The sequence below is a fragment of the Pan paniscus genome, chromosome 19, assembly GCF_029289425.2.
Source record: "Pan paniscus chromosome 19, NHGRI_mPanPan1-v2.0_pri, whole genome shotgun sequence".
NCBI lineage: Eukaryota > Metazoa > Chordata > Mammalia > Primates > Hominidae > Pan > Pan paniscus.
Genome location: NC_073268.2, coordinates 15,424,985 through 15,452,823, shown reverse-complemented (window position 1 = coordinate 15,452,823; position 27,839 = coordinate 15,424,985). Strand labels below are relative to the sequence as shown.

The following is a 27,839-nucleotide window of genomic DNA, read 5'->3' as shown; positions in this document are numbered from 1 at the left end:
GATTTTTTTCTCCGTTTATTTTTAATATTAATATTCTCACACAAAAATCACCGAAAATAGGGGTAGGGTTGGGAAGACCCCTCTGCCCCTGGGGCAGAGAGACAGTGCAGTGCGAGGGTGCGGGACTGTAAACCCCCCACCCCTCCGCAGCCCCAGCGTGGAGAAAAAACAACCAACAAAACGAAAATAAAGCCCCAGAGAAACTCACCCCGGGGTGTCCCTGCCCCAGTGAGGCCCTGGCCCTGGGTTGTTTCACACTTAAAAAGAAAAGGGGGTGGAGGTGAAGGTCTGTGTTTTTTAAAGTTGGCCGGGGCTGGGAAGGACGGGGTTCCTTTTCCTCATAGTTCTTTCTTTAAAACCTTTAATTTTTTTTATTTTATTTATTTTTTTTACAAAATACCATTTCAGTTCCCACTTCTTCCCCTACAGTACAGGAGTTGCTCACCCTCAGGTGGGGCTGGGGTCGGGTCGGGAGTGGGGGGACTGGTCCGAGAAAGTGCAGGACGTAGGGGAGGGGAGCGGGTTTGAGCACCATGAGAACCCGGCTGGAGCCGCGGGCGGACGGGTGGAGACGGTCGGGCCGGGCCCGGACACACACTGGGGCGCGGGGAGAGCCCGGCGACGGGCGGTCCCTGGAGGGGCGGGCAGGATGGCTTGGGGGTGTGGGAGGTCGGGTTTTCCCAAAAATGAATAAATAGAGGTGAGTGGGACTGTTATAAATTAAAAACAAAAAAACAAGAAAAGAACAAAAATTACAAATCATAACCAAGTGAATAAAGAGACATGTACAGGGGTCACAGCTAGCATTGGAAGTAAAAAAGGAGGTTCCGGGGGAGGGGTAAAGCCCATAGAAAGAATCTCATTAAAAACCTCGGCTGCCGTAACGTCTATGTACATACACGAGCCGCGTGCATCTGCGCCGGGCGGGCGGGCGGCTGGCAGGGTGAGGGAACCCGTATGTGACCCCCGCCGCCGCCGGAGCCTGGTCCTTGTGTCTGTTGCTAAAAAGGCCAAAGTCGGTGAGGGGAGGCGCTGGTGGGCGAGGGGCTGCCAGCCCCCTCCCCCGTCTCCCATTTTTTTTCCTTTTTTCCTCATATTTGCTAAAAAAAAAAAAAAAAAAAAAAAAGTTTTTCTTAATAAATTAAGTGAGGGGAGCTGCCAATGGGGTGGAAGGGCTGGGCCCGACCCCCTTCTCGGCCACAGGCGGGACCTAGGTCCAGCCCAGGCATGTGCTGGTGGCCCCGCGGCGCCTTGCGCGGGCAGGCAGGCGGGCGGGGCGTCCGGCCTCATCGCGACGTGCTGGCTGGGGCCTGGGGGGAGAAAGCCGGCGGGGGCTCAGGGAAAGGCGCGGCCGGGCTCCCGAAGCCCGTCCCTGCAGCCTGCCCCAGTGCCCTCCTCCGCTGCCCGCGCGCCCGCCGGGCCCTCACCAGCGTGAAGGCGTCGTAGGCCTGAGCCAGCTCCTCAGTGCGGTACTGCTCCAGCACCACCACGCCCTGCAGGCCTGCGCTGCGGCGCCGGGCACAGCCCTCGCAGTGTACCAGGTACGTGTTGCGGCTGCCATTCTCACTTGTCACGAACAGGATGTTAAACACCTCCACCTGGGGCAGGGAGGACAGTGCAGTCAGGGGGAGGGAGGGCCACTGTGGACACTCAGGGAGAGCAGCAGAGCCGGCCCACTCACATCGCACTCGTTGCAGTAGTAGGCTGGCTCGTCCTTGACACGGCCCTGGTAAGCGATTTTCTTCCCTGCCCGCACCAGGCTCTCGCGTTGCACCTGGCAGTGCTTCATGGACTGCAGCAGGCAGAACCTGGGGAGCAGTGGGGTTGTGTTGAGACCACCGGCAAGGAGGAGGCCTGGGGCAGGGCTGGAGCAAGAGCAGAGGGGTGGGCAGCCCCAGGGCCCTCCCCTAGGGGCCTCCCCGCTTCATGTCTAGGTCACATCCTCTGTCCTGGGCATCTGTTATAGGCGAAGTTTCCTGTGGCTTTTGTCTATTTGGACCACTAGAAAAGGTCATGACAGCAAGGACCTAGTTAGCCTCCCCAACACAGTAACACTCGGGGCACAGGCAGACAAGGATGGAGAGAGGTAAGAATGGGGTGGAGTCAGGCAGGAAGAACAAGAACAGGGACCAGTCAGTGGAGGTGGGCTCCCACCCAAATAGGGTCCTCACTTGATCATCTTGAACAAGTCGGGGTCGCTGATTTTGACCGTGCGAGCCACGTTCCATGACACGTGAATCATGGGCACGATGGATTTGACGTTCTTCACCTCATTCCACTCGTATCGTTCCAGGGCCAGCTGGTACTGATAGGCTGCGAGCCAAAGGCGATCACAACAGGACTCTCAAACAGCCCCCAGACACCTAGGCCCAAGCCCCTTCCCTCACTGCTGGCGGCTCTCCAAGCCCCAGCCTCCCAGGCCCTTGCCGCTGAGGCGCCACACCACGCCAACACCTGCCCCACCCTCTCACCGGTGAGGGGCCCCACGTTCCAGGCAATGTTGTTGCACCAGCCGGTGGCCTGCACCCAGTGCACAGTCCCCGCATTAATCCACACGAGGTCTCCGGGTCGCTGCACGAAGCGGTACACAGGGATATTGGATGCATAGAGATCATCCAGGATTGGCCACCAGGAACCCGTCAAGTAGTCCACGCCGTGCCTGCGGGGTGGCCACAGGTCAGGTGGGAACTGGGGACCGAGGGCGGGGACGCGGCAGTCTGACTTGCGCAGGACGGCACGCACCGATCACAGAAGGCGCTGATGGTCTCCCAGTAGTGCTCGTGCACCGCGAACCACTCGCAGTCGCCTGGGCCAATGTTGATGTTGACGGAGCAGAAGTTGTTATTCTCCTGGTGGCCTGCAGGGGTCGACAGAGAACGGCATGGCTGGCCAGGTCGGAACTGCGATCCCCGACAGCCCCGCCCTCTGCCCTCATTGGCTGACGGCTGAGCGCCGCCGCCAGCCCCTCCTCTCGCGCTTCCCGCATCAGCGCGCACAGGCGTGGAGCGCACCTGGCGTTCGGCTGCCGGGCACCTTCATGTACAGCTGCACCGTGTTCATGCCCAGGATGGTGTGGCCCACGTGGCTCAGCATGTTGCCCGTGGATGTTACCCGCATGAAGGCGGGCAGCTTCAGCAGCTCCTGCAGCTGGGGCTTCCACCTGCGGTGCGGAAGTGCGACGAGAGGCTACACCCCGCCCCCGCCACGAGGCCTAGCAGCACTCCTGCCCCAACTTCCCTGGCCTCAGCCCCACTGACCGCTTAGCATCAGACAAGTCGATGTTGGTGCCAAACTTGATGATGTGATGGTTCTTCGGGTCTGGTGCGCTGCTGCTGGGGCGAAGAGCACAGGTTGGTGGAGAGCAGAGGGAGGGGAAGGGAAGCAGGAACAGAAGGGGCACACCTTCACAGTACCTAGGAGGGGTTCCAGTGGTGCTGTCTGGCTCCTCTGACTCCTCATCCTCACTCTCCTTCTCCTCCTGTTCAGCCAGAGGGTAGGCAGGCCTGGGTCAGAGACCTTTCGAGAGCCCTCCCACCGCAGCCCCGTCCCAGGACCTGCCTCTGGCCACGTTCTCGTCTCACCTGTAGAGACTCCTGGAAGGATGAGGCCTGGTACTGTGCGTACTTGGCAATGGTGGTGTGGGAACGGGAGCTCTCACAAGGCCAGATCTGCCGAGTGCCTGTCAGATCCCAGTTCTCATCTGAGGGCTGCTGCACCTGGGTGCGAACTTCCACGGTGTGTTCACCACTCGCTTCCACCAGGGTCTTGGTGGAGAAGAGGCCCAAGTCTGGAAGGGAGGGCCGAGCAGGGTGTCGGGGCAGAGGCAGAGGATAGGGACCAAGGACCCAATCGACCCTTTCCCTTCCTACTCCTCTGGCTCTGACAAGGTAGTCATAGGTTTAGCAGAGCTCAGCCCAGAATAAATAGGCAGGAGCCCTAGCCCCACAGGAAGCTGGGAGTGCTGGCCTCTATCTGCATCCTCACCAGCCCTCTTTCTCCTGCAGCTGCTCAAGGACTCAGCCCCTAGACCAGTGTTCCCAGATGTGTGCGTGGCCATGTGCACCGCACCTGACAGACACATAGTAGGTGCTCAATGAATGGCAGCTTCTTTTTTTCCCCATTTGGAGTCTAGTCAAAACAGCAGCTTCTTTGAGTTACCATTGGATCCAATTAAAGATTAAAGATTCAGTCAAGTGAAAGCCTGAAATGTGCTTCAAATAACTCAGTGTGGGGAAGGGAGAACATACAGGTATAAAGGAGACAAGATTGACCTTTGTATTTCTATACAGCTTTCTCTAATTTTGTATGTGTTTGAAATTCTGCACAATAAAAGACTGAGAGAGTGCCCCAACATCACAGATTTTCAGGGGTTTTCTAAAATCTGTATTATTCTCTTCCTTAATCACCAAAAAATTCAGAAATGACTAATCAGGCCCTGACTATGGCCCCTTCCCCCTTGCCAAATGCTGGAGACAGACAGATGGGAGAAGAGCCCAAGGCCAGCAGACCCATCACTCAGTGGACTCCTCACGGCCACTGTCATGAGTCTTCAAGTGTGGGATTTCTCAGAGGGTCCTACATGCCCCAGACCCTCGTAGCCCTCCCTAACACTTTCTGCCCCCCATACTCACTGAGCCGCAGGGAGCCCGCCAGGCCACGGATCACTGTGATGGGATTTCGAGGGTCTGTACAGAACTGCAGCAGGACAGGTGAGAAGGCATCCCGTTTGCTCTCCAGCTGAGACATGACCAGGAGAGCTGGGGTCAGAGCCCTGGCCCAGGCTCAGAGCACCCCAGCAGTCCCCAACACTGTCTTAGAACCCTCTGGCAGGGGTGGTTCTGAGGCCAAGTGGCACACATACATAGATGCTGGGTGTAGGGGGGTTGAGTTTTTCCCGGGGCAGCTTCTCCTCAGTGTTGATCTTCGGTTTCACAGACTGGGCAGGGGAAAGGTAGGACTCTCGAAACTTCCCTTTCACCTTGGCATTCCTGCGGGAGGACAGTGGAATGAAGACAGAAACATCAGGGTGACGGGAGAAGGGAGCCTGTCTCCGGGACAAGCAAGCAGGCAGCCGACTCACCTGCTGGCGCGCACGACGTCAGCAGCACAGTGGCTGATGGTGAGGTCTGCCATGCGCAGCCGCCGCTCTTCCACCTCAGAGGCGATAAAGGTCTCCTTGTCACCACTCTCTACCTTGATGAGCCGGATCTTCAGCTCCTTGGGGGGCCCCTCACTAAGTGAGCGCAGCTTCAGCATGTCGGCCCGGCTGACACCCGGTGGCCCTGGGGCTTCCTCCCGAGCCTTCTTTCCAGGGACGGAGGCTGACGGGGGTGTGGGCTGGGCAGAAGGTGCAGGAGCTGATGGAGGGGCTGGAGCTGTGGGTGGCTTGGCCTTGGAGGCCCCGCCAAGATCGGGCCGGGACTTCTCCCGACCCTGGATCTCCTCGCTCTGCAGGTCCAGGTTCCCCAGCACCCGGCGGCTCTTTTCTTTGGGGACCTTGGCCTTGGCCTTTGCCCTGCCCTCACGGGGCCGACGACCCACACTGTCCTTACAGGCCCGCCTGTGCCGCCGATGCTCCTTCTGATGCTCCTTCTGTCGCCGCTTACAGCTGCCTGACACTGCTGCCACCCCGCCAGCCTCCTCCTTGGCCTGTGCGGGGGGCAGCAGTCGCTCAGTCCCACTGTCCGCTGGCTCTGCTGTGTCCACTGGGTCGGCTGGGTCAGTGGCACTCCGGCCCACCCGCTCCACAAGGGTCTCGCAAGCCCGGCTGATCTCTTCTAGCACCTCAGACTCAGAGCGAGCAGGGGGCAGAGATAGGGGTGGGGGCGGTTGGGTGGGGGTCGTGGGGCCCGGGACTGGCTCTTCGCCCGCCCTGCGCTCCCGGGCCCAGGGCCCGCCTGAGGTAGAGAACTGAGATGACGAGGAAGCAGAGGGCTGTGGGGAGCCCTGGGCGCTAGAGGCCGCTGAGGTGGGCGGCGGGGCGGTAGCACCTGATGGGGGGCCAGGGGAATACTGAGTGGTGGGCAAGGGCCCAGGCCGGGTGGAAACAGCTGCTCCAGTCCCCCGATAACAGTACTTTTGCCCCTCCAGCACGGAGGCCAAGGATTTGAGCAGGCTGGCCGGGCTGGGGGGTGGGGGTGGTGGTGGCTGTGGCTGAGAGGGTGGAGGGAACTTGGCTAGAGGCGGTGGTGGTGGTAGGGCTGGTGGTGGCTTCTTCTCCTCTTCCTGGGTGGCCGTGGTGGTGGTGGTGGTGGTGGTGGTGACGGCGGTGACGGCGACAGCAGGAGCAGTAGTGGTGGGGGCTGTGTCGGTGGGGAAAGGAGACTGCAGAGATGCAAAGGGCTCCTTCAGCGGGGGTCGGGGGGCCACGCCTGCTTCGTTTTGTTGCTGTTCCTCTTCCTTGCGAATGGATTCGTCCAGCATCTTCATGATGTTGGCCAGCCCATCAGGTAGGATCTTGAATTCGGCTGGCTCCTCAAACTGGTCCTCCAGCGGAGTGGGGGGAAAATCAAAGAGTCGAGGGCCTCGGGCAGGCAGCTCCCCAACCCCGGGCGGCACAGGCTGGGGGGCTTTACTCAGGGGGCCTGGGGGTGGCCCCGGCCCCACCTCGGGGGTCTTTGGGAAGGAGACCCTGGGCCGGGGGCTCTCCGGGCGCCTGAAGCTTCCTGAGGTATTTTGGTGGCAGGAGGAAGGAGGGGCTGGAGGCAGGGCAAGAGTCAGGGGTACAAGAGGTGGGTCCTGGGGGTTCTGTGCTGGGCTGGGAGGCCGGGGAAGGGGGTCTATACTTCTGGCCAGATAGGGTGGTGGGGGAAAGGACACAGGCCCAGCAGGGCTGCTGCTGTGGCTGCCACTGTTGCTGTTGCTACTGCTGGTGGTTGGGGTTGGGGGAGTGGGAGGGGTGTGAGAATCCTGAGTGCCCACAGAAAAGCGGGAGGCCGGAGGCCCCAAGAAGCCCTCGCGATGGGGGAGGGGTGGTGGGGCAGGGCGGGGGGGTCCCTCAGTCCCAAAGAGGAGCTCTTCTAAGATCTCTCCATCCTCTCGGGCTGCCCGGCAGGCCGGACCCTTCAACCAGGCAGGGGGTGGTGGGGGGCGTAAGAGGCGGGGACAGGGGGGTGGAGGGGGTGAGGAAGGTCCAGGTGGCAGGGATAGGTGGGGAGTGGCAGCGGGAGCCCCCAAGAACGGTTTCCGACTGCTGTGTGCCGAGGGCCCCAGGCGGCCATGGTGAGAGACCTCCAGCGCGGGAGTTTGGTAATGGTCAGCGCCGGGCTGCAAGTGTAGAAGCGGGTGGTAGGAGCATTGCTCGGGCTGCCTCAAGACAAGCTCCACCCATCCCCCCCTCCACCCTCAGTTGTCACTCACAATGCCTGGGTTCGGCTCCACGCCCCGGAGACCAGTGTTGCTGCTGCTGCTACTGCTGCTGCTGGTGGTGGTGCCGGGGAGGCCAGGGGGCCGGGAAGGGGCGTAAGGCACGCAGGCGGTGGTTGCTGCTGGTGAAACGCTGGAGTCCATCCGCGACCTCTGAACTCTGCTCTCTCTAAGGTCACTTCCGGGGGGACGGGTGGCAGGCAGGCAGCCATGGCTCTCTGCTCCTGGGGGGCGGGGGCCTGGGCCTGGGGGAGCAGCCGGGACCAGCCGGTGGCCAGGGGGGTGCGCGGTGTACGCTGGAGCTGGGTATGGATATGGGTGAGGCAGCGAGTGCCGCTGCTCCTATAGGAGATAAACAGGGATGCAGGATGAGGAATAGAGAGCGTGGGACTTGTAGGTGAGAGGTGAAAGGCAACAGGCAGGGGCTCACCTGGCGCTCTGGGGGTGCTGAACCCTTGCGCTCTGGGCCCCAGGCATCTCCATGCAGGGTACTCCACAGCCCTGGCTTGGTTAGCTGAAATGGGGGGCTGGTGGCCAGGCCAGGCAGGGGTGGTGGTGGTGGTGGTGGTGGTGGTGGTGGTGGTGGTGGTAATGGTGGTGGAGGCAGTGGCAGCCCTGGGGGAAGGCCAGTCTAGGAGAGAAGAGAGTGTGAGAATCCCATTCCTCGCCCAAGTCCTGCCTACCTACTGCCTGCTGGCCCCCCTATACCCACACCTGTTCAGAGTTGCAGCCTCTCCTTCGCTTGCCTCCAGGGCTGAGGCCCTCCTCCCCTGAGGGGCCTGAGAGTGCTGCAGGAGGCACAGGCTGCACCACTGGGGGTTCAGCAGCTCGCTTCACCGGGGGACCTCCCCGCTTGGCTCCATAGTTCCGTTTGTGCTGAGAACAAAAAGAGAGAAGAGAAAATGGCACGGGTGCAGGCACAGCCTGGCTCTCCTCCCTAACCCACCCAGTGCCAGCCTCACCTCAAGGTGTAGCAAGTTCCACACTTGCTCCAGTGGGGGCAGGACCTTGGCTCGGTGCTGGCAGGAGCCAGTATGAAAGTTCCAGAGCTGGGCCTGGGGGTGGGGGGACACGGGGCAGGGGCAGATGTCAGGTGGGGCACTGAGCCAGAAGGCACAATCGTACAATCCCGTCCCCCACGCCCTGCCTTCTCCTACCTGCTGCAGTCGACCAATGCGGGGCCCCAGCTCAGCGAAGCTTCCTCCGTATCGAAGGGCGCTGTGGTAGCAGCGTGTGGCCTCCTCACTATCGTGCTCTGACTCGTACAGTTGCCCAAGCTGTTCCCAAAGCCCTGGCTGGGCTGGCTCCCGGAGCAATGCCTGCACACAGCCATGCAGGGATTCCAGCTTCCCATGGAGGGGTCTTGGAGTGGGCGCCCTACAGAGCAGAAGGGGTGGGGGTGTGGGTGGGGGTTGGGCTTGAGGGGACTCTTTCAAGGCCCCAGCCTTACCTCCCACTCCCAGAACCTTCAAATATCCACTCACCCTGGAGCATAATATGGTTTGTTGGGGTGCCCAGAACTACTGCCATGTGAAGGGGGTAGGGGAGCAGGAAGCGGGGGCTGCCCAATGCTGGCTGAGCATCTGGAGAGAGAAGGAGTCTGTTATATACGGCAAAAAGGAGCAGTCTTGTCCTACCTAGGCAGGAGGGGGCTGATGCACAGAAGCCCACAGAATGACAGGAACCCATGGAGAATGACACAGATTGAGGGATACAGAGATGGAAAGAGGTGTGCCTGGAGACAGAGGGCCCCAACTTCTCACCTGCCTCCAGGCAGCCATGCGCTACGAGGAGGGGGATGAGGCGGGCAGGAGCTCCAGGCCCCAGCACAGCTCAGGCCCCCAAGGGCAAAGGCTTCCCGTGCAGCGCGGGCCCCTGGAGGGTCCACTGCCCGATGCATCCAGCCTGAGTTGGGGATAAGAAATTATGCTCTTACTGGAGGCAAAACCAGAGCTGCCAGTGTACATCCAGCCAGCTCGGCCCCAGAGTTTCCCTTACCAGGTCAGCAGTGGCCCCAGGAGCCCTGGAGATTGGGCACGGCCCCCTGCCCCAGCTCTCTGGGACGATGGTCCGGCTCCAGCCGCTCTGATAAGAGTGCCCGCTACCCCCAGATGGCTGCCTCAGTCCTTTCACAGCCAATTCTAGAGAGGAGGAAAAGGAGTGAGACGAGCTGGCCAGCACACAGTCAAGGCCCAGGGGCTGGGATGGGCGGACTGTGGCATCCACCAATTTGTCATTTGTGCAAAGGGCCCGGCCTTAGCTTTCCCCAAAGGGAGGCCCGGCCCAACCACTCCCTAGAGGCCCAGGAGTGTGGCTGGGAGTCAGGACGTGTGTGGCAGGGAACCAAAAGGCCGGTCAGAGGGACGGGGTGGCTGCGCTGCCAGGCTTCCCGTCCGGAGCCACCGGGCCAACCCAAAACGCAGCGGCCGCTTACCCGGCCTCCGTGGGAGCGTCCTCACACCGCGTCGGCGAGCTCCAGAGATCTGGCCAATCACAGGACTTCCTCTCTCCCCAGAAAGCCAATCATCACCCGTGTCTCCGCCTCAGTAACAGCCTGGCCGGAACCAATGGGAGCGAGGTGAGCCCGGCAGCGGTGGCCGGGGGAGGAGGGGCGCGGGAGCCGGTCAGACGAGCTCAGCCCGGGGTGACCCCGATGTGACCCCGCGGCTCCCACCTAGGGTCCCCATCTAGGATCCGACACTCCGGCCGTCAGGGCCAGAAAGCAGCCAGGACAAGACGCATGCGGATGAGGCCGGTTAGTCGCATGCTCCAGCCGGCGTGGGGGCCGGCGCTACCCGCAAGCCTAACGCACCCAGAGCCGCCGGTGGCCACGGCCAGGCTGCTCGAGTAGCCCCGCGCCCGGCCACCGTAAGACCGACGGACGACAGACGGATGCAGAACGCCAAAAAGACGTCCCTCCCCTTCCTCACTTCACCTCGCCCAGTGACAGACCTCCCTACCCCGAGCGCCCCTATTAACTGCTTAGGGCTGGCCAGCCACAGCGACTTCCAAGGCACCCAAACCCGTCCGCGCCGCTATCGGCGCTCCACCCCCAACGCCTGACCCCGACCCAAACCTTGGCCAAGCCCCCAGTCTCATACCCAGTTCCTTCAGGTCCTCTACTTCCCCTGGCTTTCTGGGTCTTCAATACCGACCGACCCCCAAAATCAGACCCCTTTTAGTCCCCCAACTTCCGAGAAGTCGCGCACCGCGGTCCCGAGTGGCCCCTCTCTCGTGGCTCGCGTATCCTCTCTGCCCTTCCCCGCCGGGGCCACGCGGTTCCCCACGGCCCACGTGGCCCCCGCCCCCCAAGGGAGGGGGGATTTCGGGGGTTGCCCGTGACGTGGCTACTTGCGCAGCGGAAGCGGTGTGTGTAAATGTACGGCGGGGGGGGGGTCCTGAGGGAGGGAGGAGGGCGGGGCCCGACAAGCAGTGACATCACCCTTGTCCCACTCTCACCACCCACTCCCTTAAAGAACCCAGAACTCGTTTCACTTCCTCCTTCACGCCCCCCCCACCCTTTCGCTTTGGGGCCGACTGGACCCCCGACTGGCACAGCGCTCCCCTCTCCTGGGCACCTTCCCTTTAGCCCCAGCTCTTCCTTCTCGCCTCTCTGAGCCCAGGAGCTGCGTCCCCGCGCCTCCTCCTTGCCTACCCGGCGTCCCCGCAGGTAGGGAGCCGGCTCAGCTGCCGGGATCGGTCCATTGAGAGTCTAGAGTACAAAGAGCAGCGAGAGGCGAGTGTCGAGTACAAAGCCGCGGGGGCGGGGCCAGCGCTCCAGCTGGAGCGAGCGCCGGGCAGGAAGCCGGGGGAGAGTGCGCGACGAGGGGCTGGGGGTGGCTGGAAAGTTCGCGTTCGTTGAGAGAAGTCTGCGCTGTGGGGAAATTTCCACCCAGCCCACAAGGGCAGACGGGTTTCTGGTGAAAAGAGCCTTCCTTCCCGAAGGGGCAAGGTCGTTTGTTTGCATGGAAGCGCTTGGACCCTACAGGTCCCTGCGTGCCACTCTCCGCCAAGCCCTTGTGGTCGCTTGGGCCCCGCGGACCCTCTCCGCGATTCACGTGGTATTACTGTCAGAACTCTCTCCTCACTAGAGGCAGCATCCTTTCCATCAGTAACCAAGCCAGGTACGGCGCTGAACTGTGGTCAAGTATGGCCCTCCCTGACTGCCCCCACCCGAATACCGAGGCAGGGGCGGGGAGGAGACCCAAGAACCAGACGTGGAGGGGGAGCCGGGGAACCAGACAACAGAGGGGCAGATGCCTGCTTGGGAAGTGGTCCCGAGAGCGCCGCCAGTTACCAGGAAAGGCAGCTTCCCCTTCGGCGATGATGACACTTCCCCTCTGCCACTTCCCCTTTCCCACGGGGAACTGACTCAGCTTTCCCTAAGTCAGTGAGTGCCGTCCCTCCAGCCCCCTGCTCTTCCACCTTTATCCACAAAGCCCCACGCCAGCACCCAAGAATACAAAGCCCTCACTTGAAGACAAAACTTCCTGTACACTAAACACACACTCATTCTCGCCAGCCACCTCGGATCCTTGTCCGCACCCGGGACCCAGGCGCTGGACTCCTCACTCGCCCCCCTCCCCCGTACAAAGCCCTCCCTCGGGGTCTGATTCAGGCTTGGGGTGGGGGAGCGTGAGTCACCCAGAAAACCTTCCCCTCTTCCCACTGACTCAGCCCCCGCCTCCCTGAACACACACAGACACACAGTCAGAGGCAGACACAACTCCTCAGCCCACACACCGGCTCACCACCGGTCCCGCGGAATTTCCCCTCTCGTCTTCCCCCACGATGGCCCCTCCCCGTGCCGGGCAGCCCCGACGCGGCGCTTGCACCTGTTCCCCAGTCGCCGCCAGCTCGCGCTCCACTCTCACCTCCACTCTCGCTCTGGGGCAAGAATAGCCCTCCCTGACTCCCGGTGTCCATACTAACCAAGGGAAGGGAACCACGGACAGGCACAAAGACTGACACCCACAGACTCCTCGAAGACAGGCGAGAGGTAGACGCACGCGGCCAGAGCCAGGCTGGGAGATCGATATACTTCTGAGGCAGACATTCCAGCCTCTCCCGACCCGACCCACAACCTCGGGAGCCAGGGGCTCTGAAAGGGTTAATTCCGCTCCCGCCGAGGCCACACCCTCTCCATCCGGGCACTCCCGGCAAAGCCCAGCTCCGCCCCCTCCATCCGGGCCCTGGACTCGGGACTTTAACCGACCCCCTACCCCCCGCCCCCGCTGGAGCCCCAAGAGAGAACACTCCATCAATCACACCCACTTAACTCTCTCTGGGCTTGAGCCGAGGAGCCCCTCCGCGCAGCGCCGCAGCCGCGCGGGACGCGTGGTAAGAGGCCTGAAGTGCGCACGCAAACTCACGTGACGGCCAGAGACAAGAGCCCGCAGATAGGGTTTTACCTAGCCGGCAATCAGCGGGCATGCTGCGCGCGCGCCGAGGTGGGGCGGTCCAGGACCCTCGTCGCAACCCGCTCCCTGCCCGTCCTCATCACGCCTGGTGGAAGCGAGGGGTTACACGCTCGCTTCTTACCTGGGGGAGGGGGAGGCGGAGGGGAGGGCCGCCGGCTGAGGCTCCGCTGTGACTCAGCCACCCGGGCAGGCCGCCCGCCCGGGATTCCCTTCCCCAGCCTTCCCCCGGCTGCCGGCCCCTCCCCGCCCCCCACCGAGGAGTGACGGTGCCGGCCCCGGCCCGCTATGTGTCACTGCAGGCCTTGTGTCTGCCTCTGACTGGGCGCTGTGTTCACCAGTCTGTCTGACACGGTCGGCTGTGCGTGGGTCCCGGTGTCTGTCTCCGCGTGCACCTGCGTATCTGTTCATCTTGTCTCCCTCTGTGCCTGTGTCTGACGCGTTCCTGTCATTATCCCTGTCTACATGACTCCGCGGGGCTGTCTCTGTCTGTGTGTCTGCCTAGCTCCTGTCTCGGTCTTTTGTCTGGGTCTGCCTCTGCATCACTAGCGTGATCACGTGTGTCTCCGCACATGCCCTTCTGTGTTTGCCTTCATGTTACTGAACAGAGTCGGGGCGACACTGGCGCAGGCCCACCCTCCTGACTCCTTGCTACACTCCTCTCGATCCTGACGTCTCGCTGGATCAGTGATCATTCTGTCTGAGTCAAGAATTTGGAGGTCTGTCTGCCTTCAATCAAGTTCTGTCCCATCCCTCGACATCCCTGCTTATCCTCAGAGCTCCCTGTGGCTCCCACTGTGGTGATAACTGCTAGCATTTCGTGAATATTTGTTACATGCCAGGCACTGTATTAAGTATTTTACAAGCATTTCTTTTACTCCTCCCCAAAACCTGCCATAGGAGGTACTCTGATTACCCCCATTTTACAGATGAGGAAATTGAGGCCCAGAGAGGCTAGGTGACTTGGCCAAAGTCATTCTGCAAGTGAAGAATGAAAGAGCTAGGCTTCTTTCCAGAGCCACATTCTTACCACTCTTATGTACTGCCTCTGTCCTACTCTCCCTCCCTTGGTTTTATCCTCACAGGCCATCTCCTGGGTCAACCTTCCTGTCAGCTCTACCCATGTTACCATCCCCAATGTCTCACGTCCTCTAGAGGAGAAAGTAGGAGGCTGTGCAGCAAATCTCAGAAGTCACAGGTTCTTCATAATGAAGCTCATTCAGTTAACATTATTCAACACAAATCCACCATGCACCCCAATGTGCAAAACATCAAGCAAAATAGTGAGAGACACATAGAAGAAAACAGTCCCACTCCAGAAACCCCATATGTAATGAGGAAGAACAACACAGAGAGAACTTAAGCCCCTGGCTTAGGGATTATCTTCCCTTTTCTCCTACAAAGGAATGGGAAATAAAGCAGGGCCTCAGGCAGAGAACTGACAGAAGGAGAGAGGGAAGCAGAAGAGTAAGACTTAGGTATGGGGGCAAATGCTATAGTGCAGTGGGGAGAGAATGGGACTGAAAGAGATCTGGAAGGGAAGGTGAAATGCCAAGACTGCTGTGGCTGGCAGTGATCTCCAGTATCTCCCCAAATAAATTCTGAACACCCTCCAAAAGCCAGGGTGTTCAACAACTCCTATAGGGACAAAGCCCTTTCCCTACCAAGAAAAAATTCCTCCAGGGTAGCTCATATCCATTTTCAGCTTGCAAACTCCCTCTTCATTTCAATAAGCAACTGAGTTGTAGCACTAGGGAGATAGTGGGGAAAAGATTTTTTGGTAGTAGTGGAGAGGCTGGTGAAGTACAGGGCTGAACCATTTATAGGAGATAGAAGGGAGGTCCATAAACCAGGAGGGCTGAACCACTCAAGCACCACATGGTGGGGTGCTTAGAATTGGACTGGACCATTCTGAAGAGTGGGCATGATCCAGATCATACCGAGCATCTCCAACCATGTGGTGCAGAGTTAGACTGCTGAGGAGAGAGGGTCACTCAGACAGGACTTACCAGATGGAGCTTGGTGTGCCCTGTCTCATTGGAACCACCACCCCAGCAGTGGGGTACAACAGACCACAGTGGGTGGGGTGGGCAGTGCTACGGGGCTGGCATGTTGCCCTGGGGGGAACCTAAAAGAAAAAAGTCAGTTAGAGGTGGGGGTCTTCCAGGATGGAGAATTTTCCTGGGCTCCCTGCCCCCCTCATTAAGGAGAAACCTGGCTCTGGTGGTCAGATATGATGGGAGAATCTTGTTTCCATGGCAACCAGAAAAAGCCATCCCCAAAGTGGTCATCCAACCTTCCCCTTTGGGAAGCAGGCTCGATCAGTTGGTAAGGGGCCACGATATGGCATCTGAGTAAGTCTACAGTAGACCCCAAACCCGTGATCCCTCTTCTGACAGGACCCTCCTGCTGAGACTCCCTGGCCCGAGTCGCCCCAGCTGCCCTGACATCTGTACACAAGCCAGCCTGAGTCCTAGCACCAGGGCATGCAGACCCTCTTCCTTCAGCTCTGTGTCCTCTCCAACCTTATCAAGACACCAGACAGTCAACCCCACCCTCTGGACTCTGCCCCCTCTTCTTCCCCCAGGCGGGTGCAGGCAGGTCTTGGCTAGCAGCACAGGTAGCCAGACTAGATGAACGGGCCCAACAGGGAGGGGCCATCCTCCCCTGCAAGAACTCTGACTCTGGGCCTAAGCCTGGAAGTAGCCTCCACTGCAAGCCTCCCCTCCCTGCTAACCCCAAGGCAATATCCTGTTTCCCCATCACCTCCTTCCTCTTATGTGGCCTAAGAAGGTGATACAGGCCCACTCCCTTCCCAACCCTCATAGACAAGAAGCTAGGTCTTTTAGCATAAGTCCAAGGCCAAGAATCAGGTGTCCATCAGGGGTCAGAGCTAAGTTGGCCCTCACCTCAGACTCGCTCCTCAGGGACCTATGTTTTCTGCTCCCTTAATCACAGTTCTCTGCCCTTATGGACCCAAACACTTGGGGTCCCAATCTAATCTCTATATTCCCTAGCCTTCCGGCCCCCATCCTTCCCCTTGCCTCAGAGACTCAGGCCTCTAGCCCCCAGTCTCCATGATGCAATGTTCCGCAAGCTTCTGTGGCTGCTGATGACACTGCCCCCAGGGAGGTGCTATTTGTGACCCACCAAGGCCTCCTTCCTGAGCCAGGGTAGTGGTCAGCTGTAGGTGGCAGAGGTCAGGCAGGCAAGGCCCTTCTGCTCGGGAAGGGAGCTTCAGGCTAGAACTCTCCAGGACAGGGAGGCTCACAACCTGGGAGCAGAGAGTGTGTATCTATATTCTGTGGCATCTGTGTTCTGCGGTTGCGCTGGGGGAGGGACTAGGAAAGGGCTAGTCGAGAGCAGAGTGGGCAGACTTTAGGACAGACCAAGAGGAGGAGTGAGGGGTAAGCCTAGGGGGTCAGAGAGTGTGTGAGGGGTGTCTGGACAACAGAGTGGGGGAGGGGCTAACAGCCATTTAAAGGGCCAGCCCCAGAGCTTTAATCCCTCACCAGCCCTGGCCCCAAGCCGGAGGCTGTAATTCATCTGTCCAACAGCTGGGGTGTGTGTGTTTGTGTGTGTGTGGGGGGGGGGGGGGGGGGGCATGTGGACGGGAAGGGGGAGCTGGGCTGGGGGAGGGGCTGGGGCTTTCTTGTGCACAGAGCCAAACAACAAAAGGGGAAGCTGAAGTGCCAGCTCCAAAGTGCCCAGGCCAGACCCCTGACCTGCAGACCAGCCGGTGGCCCCTCACCTGGTGGCCGACAGACTCCATAGTTTGGACTCAAGGATTCTTGGCCAAGGAGTCGGTGGACCCAAAGGTGGGGCCCTGGAAAAAGCCCAGGCTGTGTACCCCCCAGGCAGGCTGTTACCCCTCATTGCACCTTCCCAGCCGCAGCACTGTCCCAGACCTGGCAGGCCCAGCAACAGACTCAGCCTCAAATGCCCTGCTCACCAGCCAAGCCTCCCCAGACATGGCCTGCCGGCTCCCCCTCCCGCCGGCGCAGGGTGGCAGCGGCCACACCGAGGCTGTCCCTTTAAATCATTACCACCCCTGATTGTGTGGACGAACCAAGGGCCCTGCCCCCCAGGCAGGCGGCTTGCCACCTCCCCCCCATAAGTCCCCAGAAATGTGAGGGCCATTTAAAGGGACAACGGAGAGGCAGCCAGGTCTCTAACTGCCCCCCCACCCCCACCCTACACACACTCACAGACCCTTTCCCCAGCGACTCACAGCCCCTTGCCCCTCCAGGGGGCCCCCTAAATTCCGGTTCTCTCCCCACCCCTAGAGACTGCTAGAAGGAGAAAGGGGGCCAGAGTTGGGGAGGCGGGGAACTGGGGGGGAGCAAGAAAAGGCAGGGACTCCCTCCTCCCCGACAGCCCCAGGGGACAGGTCGGAAGGGAAGCAAGAGCCCAAAGCAGCAGCCAGACAGAGCCCCAAAAGGTGTCCTGGGCAGACCTAGGGCGCACAGGCTGTCGGGCGAGAAGGGAATCAGGCTGCACGAGACGCCGGCGCGGCCAGCGGGCGACAAGCCCAAGTGGGGGCGATGGAACAAGGAAGGCCAGGGAAAAGAGGCAAGGCCGGGGAGAAACGGGGAGGCGGAAAGGGGAAAAGGGGTCATCCGGGAAGGTGTGGAGGAAAATCAGAGAGGGGAGGGCGAGCCAGGCCGGGGTTACCTGCTGGGTGTCTGTCCCCCGGCGGTGCCCCCGGAGTCCGGGTAGGGAGGGGGGGAAGCAGCAGGGGGGGGAGTGGGGGCTGGGGGGGCGGGGGAGACGGTCCCTCCTCTGCCTCCTGGGCCTGCCCCAGCGCTTGCAGCCTCTGCCTCCCTCCCTCCTCCTCCCCGTCCCTGAGTCCCGGAGTCAAACAAAGAACTGTAGCAGGCTCTCCCCAACCCCCTCCCTCCTCCTCCTCCTCCTCCTCCACCTCCTCCTCCCCTCCCTCCCTCCCCACCAGCAGGCTCCCTCCTCCTCCCTTCCGGTCTCTTCCTTTAACTACCCGCCCCCCCAGCCCCCAGCACTAGTCTCTCTCCACCCACCCACCCCAACCTTTTACACACCCCTCAGCCTAGCCCTGTCCCCACAAGAGAAACTGTGGAGTCCCTCTGCAAAATGAAAGGCTCCAGAGATCAACACGGGAGGGGGCTGGGGTCTTGCTTCAAAATCAAGAACCATAATACAATTATTTTATTTTCAAGGCCCACGGAATAGTCTTAGCTATTTCTTCTCCAAGAGGAAAAAAAATAATCCTAAAGAAAGCAATACAAATCTGCCTAAAGCCTTCATCAAATAAAATGCACAAAGCAGTTGAAGCTAATCCCCAGCCCCCTAACCCCAATCTCCAAATTAACACAAACTATCCACTCCCCCTTAACAAACTCCTAGGGTTACCGCTGGTTTGGAGCAGACCCACAGCAATAATAATAAACTAGTAACTAACACCATTTAATAATAAAAGTATTTCATAACAACAAGCACTCATTCTGTGTTCATTCTGTGCCAGGCACTGTGCTAAGTGATTTGCACAAATTATCTCATTTTTTTCCTCCCAGCGGCCTTCAAGGTAGGTGTTGATATTTAAATGTTCAAGATTAACATACGAAGCTCAGAGAGGTTCTGACCTCTCCAAGTCCTAGTAGCCACTAAGTGACAAAGCTAGAATTAGAATCCAGGTCTGATCTGACAGTCCAAGCTCTAAGGTACATAAAAGCACAAACCGATTCATTCCAATACCATCACCAACCCTGGGACTTAATAGAGAAGAACAACCATAGCAATCAACTGAGTCCCCCTCCACCAAGTGAGAGGCTACAAACCGATTCACCCGCATACACACAATAAAGACCCTGACTTTTCAGCCTAATACTGTTTCTTGACCCTTTTCCTTTCATTGTTTGCAGATGGGGGTGTGCCATTAAGGGGATTTCAGGGATAAGCTGGTGTGTAGTGAACCCCCCCCCCCATACTACACACAACTCTTCCGTCTTTCAACCACTCCCACTTCAAATCAATCTGGGGAAGGGGGCAATAGGACACTTGGCCATGCAGCAGGTGGGAAAGTAAAATGACGGCTAGGTAGCTTTTTCTATGGGGGCGGAGCCTTGGAGGGGAAGCTCTTCTGTGCCAATCTAGGGAAAAGTGACCCAAGGCTCCCTCAGCCCAGCAAAGGGGCAAAGTCTTTCAGCCACACCACACCCGTGCCCCTCCCCCTCACAAAACTCCAGGCCGGGGTTTCCCACCTGCAGGATGCTAAGACCACGGGAAGGGAGAGGGGAAAGAGATGGCACGGGACTGGAACTGGACTCGGGGCAGAGGTGGGAGGGAATAGAAGGGGGAGGAAGCCTCATTGCCTGGCAACCATCCCGGGGCACGTGCACTAGTGACATCATCCCAGGCCACCTCTAACACAGACCTTTGACCCCTACGGGGCGGAGTGGGTGTGCTGGCTAAGCTTCCTGGAAACACCCTTAGGAATTCTGGGAACCCAAAAAGGAGACATAAGAAGAAACCCAGGCGTCCTTATCTCTTTTACCCCTAATACGACTCCAATCCCAGGGACTCAGGCCTCTTGCCTGTCTCCTCCTCTCCGCCTGCAGCCCTGACCTCCCAACCCACATTTCTGACGGGAGTCGGCCCGACACGCCCCTCGGAGATACTGTGCCTTCTCTCTCCTGGGCGAGATCTCGGTGGGGGCCGGCAGGCGGGGACGGGGGCACCGGGTCCCGCGGGGCTCCGTCTTCCATCTGCAGGATCCCCCGTGCCCCAGCCGGCCGCCAGCCGGAATCTGTCTGGGTCCCCAACTCTCCCGCCCCTCCCCGCGCTGTTCCAGGGCGGAGTCTGTGGAGTTGAAACCAGGACACGGCGAGACGAAGAGTTATATAACCGGGAGAAGCGGAGAAGGACGAGTGGAGACAGGGACAGACAGCCCGAAAGGAGCCGAGGGAGGTGCAAAGAACGCCGGGGCGAACGAGGAGGAAACGTTAGGAATGGGAAGGGTTTTGGTGCACATCAAAGAGCAGGAATTCACGCGAAGAAGGGGCGTGATGGCCCAGAAGAATCACCTGGGCCGTCCGGGGCTTCCCCGCAGTGCCCTCCTCCACCACCAACAGCAGCTGGGCCCAGGCGGGAGAAGCCTTGGGAAGGGGCGCTGGTACCCGCTCGCTTTCTCTTGGGAAAGCAACTTAAGCCAGAGCCCGGGAAGGCAGCGGCCGAGCAGATGGGGCCGGAAACCACAGCTCCGCCCAGCCCACCTGGGAGTGTGGGGCGCCAGCTGGGGGGAGGTGGGGAACAGGTAGTCGGCCCTCCCGAGCCAGGTTGGGCATTATGGTCGCGACCCGCGAAACGGTGCAGACCGACCGAGACGTGTGGGTCCCCAGAGGCTGAAGAGCGCAGCCTCAGGCGGCTTTACACAGACTCCACGAGGGGAGGGGGGCGCCCGGCTCGCCACGCAGGCGCAAGGGGGTGCTCGGGCGCGTGCGGCGCAGGGCGGGGGGTGGGCGCGAGCGTGTGGGAGTGCACGTGCGGGTCCCAGGCAGCTGCTGCCTCCCAGCCTCCGCCGCTGCCCCTCCCCTCTCCCTTTCCTGTCGCTATCATCCCCCTTCCCCATTGGCTGCCAGGGCCCTGGCGTCAGGGCCGACCGCCGGAGCGGATTGGGCGGACGGGAGAGTTCGGGAATCCGACTCCCAAGTCTCGCCCTCCAGTTACTCTGGCAACAGGACAAGCAACCCAGGGGAGGGAAGAGGAGCCGAGGTGAACGCTGCGCCTCGGTCCCTACCCCCCTCCGGACAACCGCCGAGTCCCCTTCGGTCGCGGCGCAGCTCGCTACCTCCCCGCCTTCCTCCCAGGGCTCTTCCTGTCCCGGGAACCAGGCGTCCTGCCCTCGGCCTTCCCCACAGTCTTCAGGCCCTCCGCTCTCTCTAACCCCCACCAGTGTCACAACATAAGCTGCAGCAAACAGGAAGCGAATCTACGTCGCTTAGCAACCACCCCGCGTGCCCCCCTCCCCACTATTTACCCCAGCCGGGAGAGGCGGAGATTGAGTCCCCAGCCCCCTCCCCGTCTTCTGCGCTGCGACCTCCTGCCCACAATTTCCTGTGAGGGGGCCCAGATCACAGGAAGTCAAGTGGGGGCCTCAGCCTACCTTTCCCTCGGACCGGGGCGGGGGGCTTCAGCTACTTTCACGGTCACATCCCCCACCCGCCTGGGTGCGTCTCGCCCTCGCCATCTTCTGGCTACGTTGGGAAGGCTCCGCACCGAGAAGCCGTGCGGGGCGCGCTAGGGTTCGGGAACGGCGGAGTGGGAGAAGGACTAGGGATGAGGAGGCTAGCGGGGCGAGACGGAGTGAAAGGGAGGCGCAGTGTGGGGGAGGGGGGGTGGGAAGAAGGCGAAGGCTACCGCTGGGAAGCTCTCGGGGCCGCTGGTGGGAAGGTCAGGCTGAGGCTTCTACACCTCACCCGTGCAGAGAACTGGAGGGAGACTTAAAGTAGCCCTGGGACCGGGACACACCCAAGTCTGACCACATCTGACCTTACTGGGCCATGGCATTGACCTGTCTGCAAACTCTGCCCTTTAGTCCTGCCCTTCAGTAAGGACCGCCGCGCCCCGCCCCGCCCTGGAGTCGGGAAGGGGAATCCCAGCCCAAGGGGAACGGGGAGTCCTTTCAGGCCCCTCTGGACATTTGGAACCTGAGACATCTGCCTCCCAGTTCTTCCTCCTTCCCCGCCGTACTCTCTTCTAGGGGACCCATGACCTTCGCCCCAGTCTTCTTCCCAGTGCCCTTCCCAAGACCCAAACGTCCATCCCCAGCTCTACCCCTCCAGAGACTCAGGCGTCCTGCCCTGCTGCAAGGAGAGGGTTTCCCTCTTTACAGACGTCCTCGCGGCTCCCCGTTACCTGGTTCTGGGGGGGGGGGTCCTAGGTGTTCAGGCTCCCCAAGGTATCCCAGGGGGTCGAGCGGCCCCCCCTTCTCCCAGGCCGGGGCTGGGGGGGCCGCTCCGCCCAGTGGCGCAGTTGGATTTTCCAACACAAACACCCGCACCCCCGCTCCCCAGCCCCGCCCCCTTGTGGTCCCGCCCCTCCTCGCGCTCTAGTCCCCCTCTCCGGCTCCGCCCCGTCTTCTGCCGGTCCCGCTCGCCTCAGGGCGGGTGCCGGCTAGGATGCCGGGTGCGGGGTGCGGGCTTCAGGGTGCGGGCTTCAGGGTGCAGTGTACGGGGTTCAGCCCTGATCCCTGCCTGACAAATCCCTACTCATTTGGATCACGCGCCCTTCTAAGGTAAGCCCCGCCCCACCCACTGAAGTCCTGCCCGGAGACTTAAGCCACAGCCTCTTCAGGCGGCTCCGCCCTGCCCATTCGTTCAGGGCCACGCCTCCGTTCCGCTCCAGGCCGCCCCACCTCCCGCGCTTCTTTCCCCGTCCGGTAGCAGCTCCGCAGTAGCTCTGTCCTCTGTGAGGCCTGGGCTTCCTCCCTCCCCAGACCCTCACCATTGCATTGAGAGACTTAAGGCTTGTTGTCGCGGGTGTTTTACAGCACTGAGCTCCAATACAACTCTTTCACTTTTATGGCTAACACAACTAGGTATCTCCAGGGCCACATCACACAAATTCGGCCAAGGTCAAAGTCTGAGTGAGGTCCAGCCTCAGTCCTAGGTGCAACATCTGTCTTTGCTCCTGGAGTCCCTGACCCTCTCTCTCAAGCGGAGAAGAGGAGGAGGTCTCAGCTGTCCAGGCTCATGAGTAGAGCAGTGCCCCTCTTGATCCAATGATCAGGTGTCATGGCCCCAGACCGCAGGTCAATGCCGATGACAAAGGAGGCTCGGTCTGAGCTGCCTGCCCGGTTGGGATAGTAATAGCAGGGGCAGGAGTACATGCCTGGGGGAAAGGAGAGGAGAAGTCAGACCCCTGGAGCCTCCGGGAGAGCAGGGCAGGAGCAGGGCAGGAGCGGGTGTGGGATGGGCTGGAGCAGAGAATGGGTTGAGTTCCAAACTAGGGACGGGGCAGGCAGGTCCTGCCTGGGGAGCTGTCCCACCCTTGGCGCTCTTCTTGCGGCTCTCTGCAGGCCGGAAGTGGATCGTGGGCATGAGGCAGACAAGCTGCATGGGCTCTGCCTCCACCAAGCAGGAGTTCTTCCGGTCCCAGCCAGCACCTTCCAGGTACAGGCCCCGGACCCAGACACCATCCTGGGGAGAAATGGGAGCAGGTCTGGGAGAAGCTAGACTTCAATTGCCAGCGCCCCTGACCTGCTCCCTCTCTCCTCCCTTTTCGTCCAATTATTTCCAGTACCCTCTTTTGCTCAGAGCCCCAAGCACAACTGGCTCCCACCTTGGGGGGATACACTAGGTTGCTGTCATCCACAGTGGAAACGATAAACTCCCAGGAGAGGCTGTCCACTGAAACCTGGGGGTTGAAGGTGAGAATAAGAGAGGACCCTGAAGAGGAGAACACATACATGGTCCCAGCATACATCCCCCACCCACACTTTGCACATTGCTCACGTTGTTTTGGCGAGCTGAAGACTGCAGCACAGCAGTGAGGAAGCCAGTGGGAAAGGTGAAACCAGACAACCAGAAGATCACAGGAGGCCGGGCCCGGCTGGCCCACAGCTCAAACTGCTCCACACGCATGGCCAAGTCCCGGGTCCAGGCAGCCAATGGCTTTTGTGAGGGGTATGCCTGGGGAAGGAGTGCATGTGTATTCACTCATTTAGCCGTGCATTCAAATCCGTATTATTTATTTATTTAGAGACAGAGTTTTGCTCTTGTCCCCCAGGCTGGAGTGCAGTGGTACGATCTTGGCTCACTGCAACCTCCACCTCCCAAGTTAAGCTATTCTCCTGCCTCAGCCTCCCAAGTAGCTGGGATTACAGGCGCCCACCACCACGCCCGGCTAATTTTTGTATTTTTTTAGTAGAGACGGGGTTTCACCATGTTGACCAGGCTGGTCTCAAACTCCTAAACTCAGGTGATCTGCCTGCCTCAGCCTCCCAAAGTGCTGAGATTGCAGGCATGAGCCACCGCGTCCAGCCCAAATCCTTATTTTGAGCACCTGAAGCAGATATGAGAAGACTATGTGGTGGCAGCCCCTGTTCCCCAACTACAGGTGAACAAAGCTCTCCAAAGCCAACTTCTAGGAAAGAGGCATACAACGACAGCTATTCATTCATAACAATGACCGCAGTAATATTAACCAGGTAGCATTGATGAAGCACCTACTGAGTGGTAGGCACAATACTGGGAATCTCTGAAACATCCTTGGAGAGGTTAGTAATTTTCCCTGAGTGAGTCTGTAAGTTAATAAGTTGTATGAAGTCAGTCAATGAATGGCAGAGCCAGGTTTTAACCTTGAACCTATCTAACTCCAAAGTTTTGGCTCTCTGCAGTTTGCTTTATGCCCACCTAAAACCAGGAGATTGGGGGGGCCCAGGATTGAGAGGGGAGCTCATTGTTGGAGAAGAATCAACAATGGTATAATCTTGCCTTTCCCCAGAGCGGAGGAACGTGGGCATCAAAGATGCAATTGAAAATCTCTTCCAGGCTTGTAGACATGACGATGAGACCCTGGATGCCTTTCTCTAGATCTGTCAGTGAGAACCTGAGCAGGATGAGGTGGAGTGTTAGAGATGAGGTGGGCCTGGGAACGTCATTCTAGCCAGAAGGCGAAGGCTTCTCCTCACACCCTCCCCTGTTCTGCAGAGTCCCCCTCTGTCTTACAGGATGGTCTGCATCAGTGTGTTGTATCTCTGGATCTCCTGCAGAAGGACCACATTGAGGGGGGAGGGGTCGAGAGCTAGCAGTTTTCGAGTCCCCTCATAGTCGATCATTTCAGGGATCTTCTGCTTCACATCAGCGGCCAACTCAAGGACCTGAGCAGGCAGGAGCTCTTGAGTGTAGCCCCCTCTTCTCATCACTTTCCCTCCCCCAGGCCCGGCTCTTTTTACCTTCTCTTCCCGGGTCTGGCCTCCAGCCCTGGTGGGTGTAATCTGAGGTTGCAAGGAAAGCAAAGTATCAAAGAGGGTTTGTGCCTCAGTGATCTGAGAGGCCACATCAGCATTGGGGTGCTGGCCAAAGGCCTCAGGGGGGTCCATGCCAGGCAATAAGCTGATGTATTCCTTGTAAGAAGCGAGGCTGCCATCCTTGGGGATGAAATAAGTCTCCAGTGCTGACAACCTAGGGAGTCATAGCATAATTACTGCCACATTGTGGGGACTCAGCCCTCAATGCCAGGCCAAGACCCCAAACCTATGCATGTCCAATTTGTCCAGCTCCCTGCCCTGCTCCCCCTCTCAATCCCACAAACTCTGTCTTCTCCCAATCTCACGTCCTCTCCTCAAACATTACCCCCACCCCTGATCCCACCACCTGGCTGACTTGTGACCTCTGGCTCCCTGTCCAGGGCCACCTCCCCCTCACCGGTAGAAGGGAGTTGATAGAGACTGGTCACAGAAATAATCATTGATGTAGGTGGTCAGCAGGCGCCGGTCCCAGTCATCTGTGACATGTCCACCATAGTTGATGCCGGCAATGAGGTACTTAAGTGCGTCCCAAGGTGTCTCCTCGTACTCATCGAGATAGAGGCTCAGCAAGTTTTCTGACACCTAGGCATGATCCCAGCCCAAGCCCCCATTCCCAGAGTTATGGCAGGAAATCTGCCAATGGGGCTTCAACACAGGCTTTGTGTCCACGGATATTCCCACAGGGGAGCCATGGGGTAGGACGTGTAAGGAGAGAGGGCTGGTATGAGGACCCCTGGCTAATACAAACCTCAAAGTCGGAGTCATTGAAGCCATAGATGATGTTCCAGCCAAGCTGCAGGAACTTTTTGCGTTCAAGTAACACAGAGTGGAAGAAACAGAGTGAAAACAGCAGCTTCTTATATTTGGCAGGTTTGGAGCAGCGGGAAAACTGTGGTTCTGACGTCAGTTGGTAAAGACGTGTCATGTTGGCCTTTAGGCCCTGGGGACAATGAAATACAAAGATGGGGTGACATGCATCACACTCAGACCTGCCACTAGCACCGCCATGTACAGTTGTGGAGGTTCTTCATTGCACAAAGGCACTGGCTGAAAGGGTGAGTGGAGGCTGAAATGTAGCCATTGATCTACATGCCAAGATCTGCATTCTTCCACAAGGCTGAGTGCCTTTCTGTAATTCACAGATAGGCATTGTATGGGCTTGCGGCAGCCCTGCCTTCTTGTCCCACCACTTTTTTTTTTTTTTTTTTTTTTTTTTTTTGAGACGGAGTTTCGCTGTTGTTGCCCAGGCTGGAGTGCAATGGTGTGATCTCAGCTCACTGCAACCTCTGCCTCCTGGATTCAAGCGATTCTCCTGCCCCAGCCTCCCAAGTAGCTGTGATTACAGGTGCCCACCACCATGCCCAGCTAATTTTTTGTATTTTTAGTAGAGACAGGGTTTCACTATGTTGGCCAGGCTGGTCTCAAACTCGTGACCTCAAGCAATCCACCCGCCTCGGCCTCCCAAAGTGCTGGGATTACAGGTGTGAGCCACCGCACCCAGCCATCCCACCACTTTTGATCCTCTCAGCCCTGATGTTCTCAGTGGTAGGTAGGCCAGCACAATTTGGGGTGCCAGAAAAATAAACAAAGATAAGTACATACACATGCAACTAACAAAAATGTACGGAATTGCGTGCAAAGGTTAGTGTAGATTAAAAAGGCCATAATATATCATCAAGGAAGAACAGTCTATGTGATTGGCATTATTAGTCTCCATGAGCAAGCTGGGATTTGAACTAAGCCTTCCAAATGGGAAGGATATGACTAGGCTTGAGAGGAGAGTCTTACTTTCCTGGAGATGGAAGGAATTGAATAAAGGCACCGAGGACAGAATAAAGTGACAGGGTGAGCCTGGCTGAAGGCAAGTGCAAGTGCTCAGGTGGGAAGAGGAGGGCCGTGGATGGATGGAGATGCAATAAGAGTAATGGATGTGTGGCCAGGCGCGCTGGCTCACGCCTGTAATCCCAGCACTTTGGGAGGCCGAGGTGGGCAGATCAGGAGGTCAGGAGTTTGAGACCAGCCTGGCCAATATGGTGAAACCCCTCTCTACTAAAAATACAAAAATTAGCCAGGCGTGGTGACACGCGCCTGTAGTCCCAGCTACTCGGGAGGCTGAGGCAGAAGAATGGCTTGAACCCAGGAGGAGGAGGTTGCAGAGCGCCACTGCACTCTAGCCTGGGTGACAGAGCAAGACTCTGTCTCAAAAAAAAAAATAAAAATAAAAATAAATTGATGTTTGAGCCATTTGGACTTGATTCACCGGGCATCATGGAGCCAGTCTCTATCTTGAGTAGGACAGCAATCTGTTCAAACAGCGTTTTAAAAAGACTTACCTATGACTGACAGAATGGAATAGTGAGAAACTTGAGGAATACTGGATAGCAGTAACAAAAATAACATGACTTTTTTAAAAATGCCACTTATGACATCAAGATATGTCAAGTACCAAGAAATAAATCCAATTAAAATGTATGATTATTTATGGAGAAAATTACAGAATTTTAGGCCAGGCATAGTGGCTCACACCTGTAATCTCAGCACTTTGGGAGGCCAAGATGGGAGGATCACTTGAGCCTAGGAGTTTGAGACCAACCCAGGCAACGTAACAAGACTCTGTCTCTATTTAAAAAATAAAAAATAAAAAAAGAACATTACAGAATTTTATTAAAATAAATAATAAATGGAGGCTGGGAACAGTGGCTCATGCCACCCGCAATCCCATTGTGCTATGATTGTACCACTGCACTCCACCTGGGCTATAGAGCAAGACCCTCTCTCTCTAAAAAAAGAGGAAAAAATGAATAAATGGAGAAATATACTTAAAGATTAGGAGTTTCATTGTTCTAAGGATGTCAATTTTCCCCAAACTGATGAATAGAATTTTTTTAATAGAACAAACAAATTCTAAAATTTATATTGAAGAATAAAAGGTCAAGAATAGCCTGAAGAAGAATAAGGTAAGAGGATGTGCCTTACCAGCCATCAAGAATTATTATAAAGCTATATGGTAATTAAGACTAAAGTATATCAGCATGGCACTGTGGGTTACACCTGTA

At 58.4% G+C, this 27,839-nt stretch overlaps 2 protein-coding genes across 11 annotated transcripts in view; both read right to left on the bottom strand.

Annotated features, from left to right (window-relative positions):
* Window positions 1-2: 2 nt before the first annotated feature.
* KDM6B (lysine demethylase 6B) lies at window positions 3-21,811 on the bottom strand. Of its 9 annotated transcripts, XM_055102007.2 has the most exons (24): window positions 17,457-17,641; window positions 14,792-14,910; window positions 9,800-9,919; window positions 9,364-9,506; window positions 9,129-9,270; window positions 8,850-8,948; window positions 8,523-8,742; window positions 8,328-8,420; window positions 8,080-8,241; window positions 7,796-7,996; window positions 7,360-7,707; window positions 5,081-7,266; window positions 4,862-4,988; window positions 4,632-4,737; window positions 3,582-3,787; window positions 3,414-3,478; window positions 3,258-3,329; window positions 3,012-3,160; window positions 2,743-2,857; window positions 2,472-2,659; window positions 2,172-2,313; window positions 1,682-1,808; window positions 1,428-1,598; window positions 3-1,310 (listed from the first exon to the last, which is right to left on the bottom strand). In XM_055102007.2, exons 5-24 carry the CDS (start codon window positions 9,263-9,265, stop codon window positions 1,287-1,289), a joined length of 4,938 nt encoding a protein of 1,645 aa, XP_054957982.2. In that variant the 5' UTR covers window positions 9,266-9,270; window positions 9,364-9,506; window positions 9,800-9,919; window positions 14,792-14,910; window positions 17,457-17,641; the 3' UTR covers window positions 3-1,286. The 9 variants fall into 9 exon arrangements, with proteins under 9 accessions (XP_054957982.2, XP_063455008.1, XP_063455009.1 ...); XM_063598938.1 differs by having other exon boundaries at window positions 3-1,598; XM_063598939.1 differs by lacking the exons at window positions 14,792-14,910; window positions 17,457-17,641 and adding an exon at window positions 12,777-12,898.
* A 499-nt stretch (window positions 21,812-22,310) lies between these two features.
* The window catches only part of DNAH2 (dynein axonemal heavy chain 2), a 121,779-nt gene continuing 116,250 nt past the window's right edge, over window positions 22,311-27,839 (bottom strand). For both annotated transcript variants that reach the window (XM_057300344.2, XM_055101998.2), the window contains 9 exons: window positions 25,532-25,723; window positions 25,181-25,365; window positions 24,709-24,937; window positions 24,482-24,633; window positions 24,248-24,362; window positions 23,267-23,443; window positions 23,094-23,168; window positions 22,801-22,951; window positions 22,311-22,643 (listed from right to left, as the gene is read on the bottom strand). In XM_057300344.2, coding sequence (XP_057156327.2) covers window positions 22,489-22,643; window positions 22,801-22,951; window positions 23,094-23,168; window positions 23,267-23,443; window positions 24,248-24,362; window positions 24,482-24,633; window positions 24,709-24,937; window positions 25,181-25,365; window positions 25,532-25,723 — 1,431 coding nt within the window. In that variant the 3' untranslated portion in view covers window positions 22,311-22,488. The remainder of the gene's footprint in view (window positions 22,644-22,800; window positions 22,952-23,093; window positions 23,169-23,266; window positions 23,444-24,247; window positions 24,363-24,481; window positions 24,634-24,708; window positions 24,938-25,180; window positions 25,366-25,531; window positions 25,724-27,839) is intronic.

What these genes read in the sequence shown, in the direction of transcription:
- KDM6B (XM_055102003.2), bottom strand. Translation starts at nt 9,265, where the DNA reads ATGCATCGGGCAGTGGACCCTCCAGGGGCCCGCGCTGCACGGGAAGCC. An exon ending in CCTTCCAGGAGTCTCTACAG is followed by an intron (nt 3,479 to 3,581) that starts GTGAGACGAGAA and finishes CTGGCTGAACAG; the next exon opens with GAGGAGAAGGAGAGTGAGGA. An exon ending in GAACGTGGGGCCCCTCACCG is followed by an intron (nt 2,314 to 2,471) that starts GTGAGAGGGTGG and finishes TTTGGCTCGCAG; the next exon opens with CCTATCAGTACCAGCTGGCC.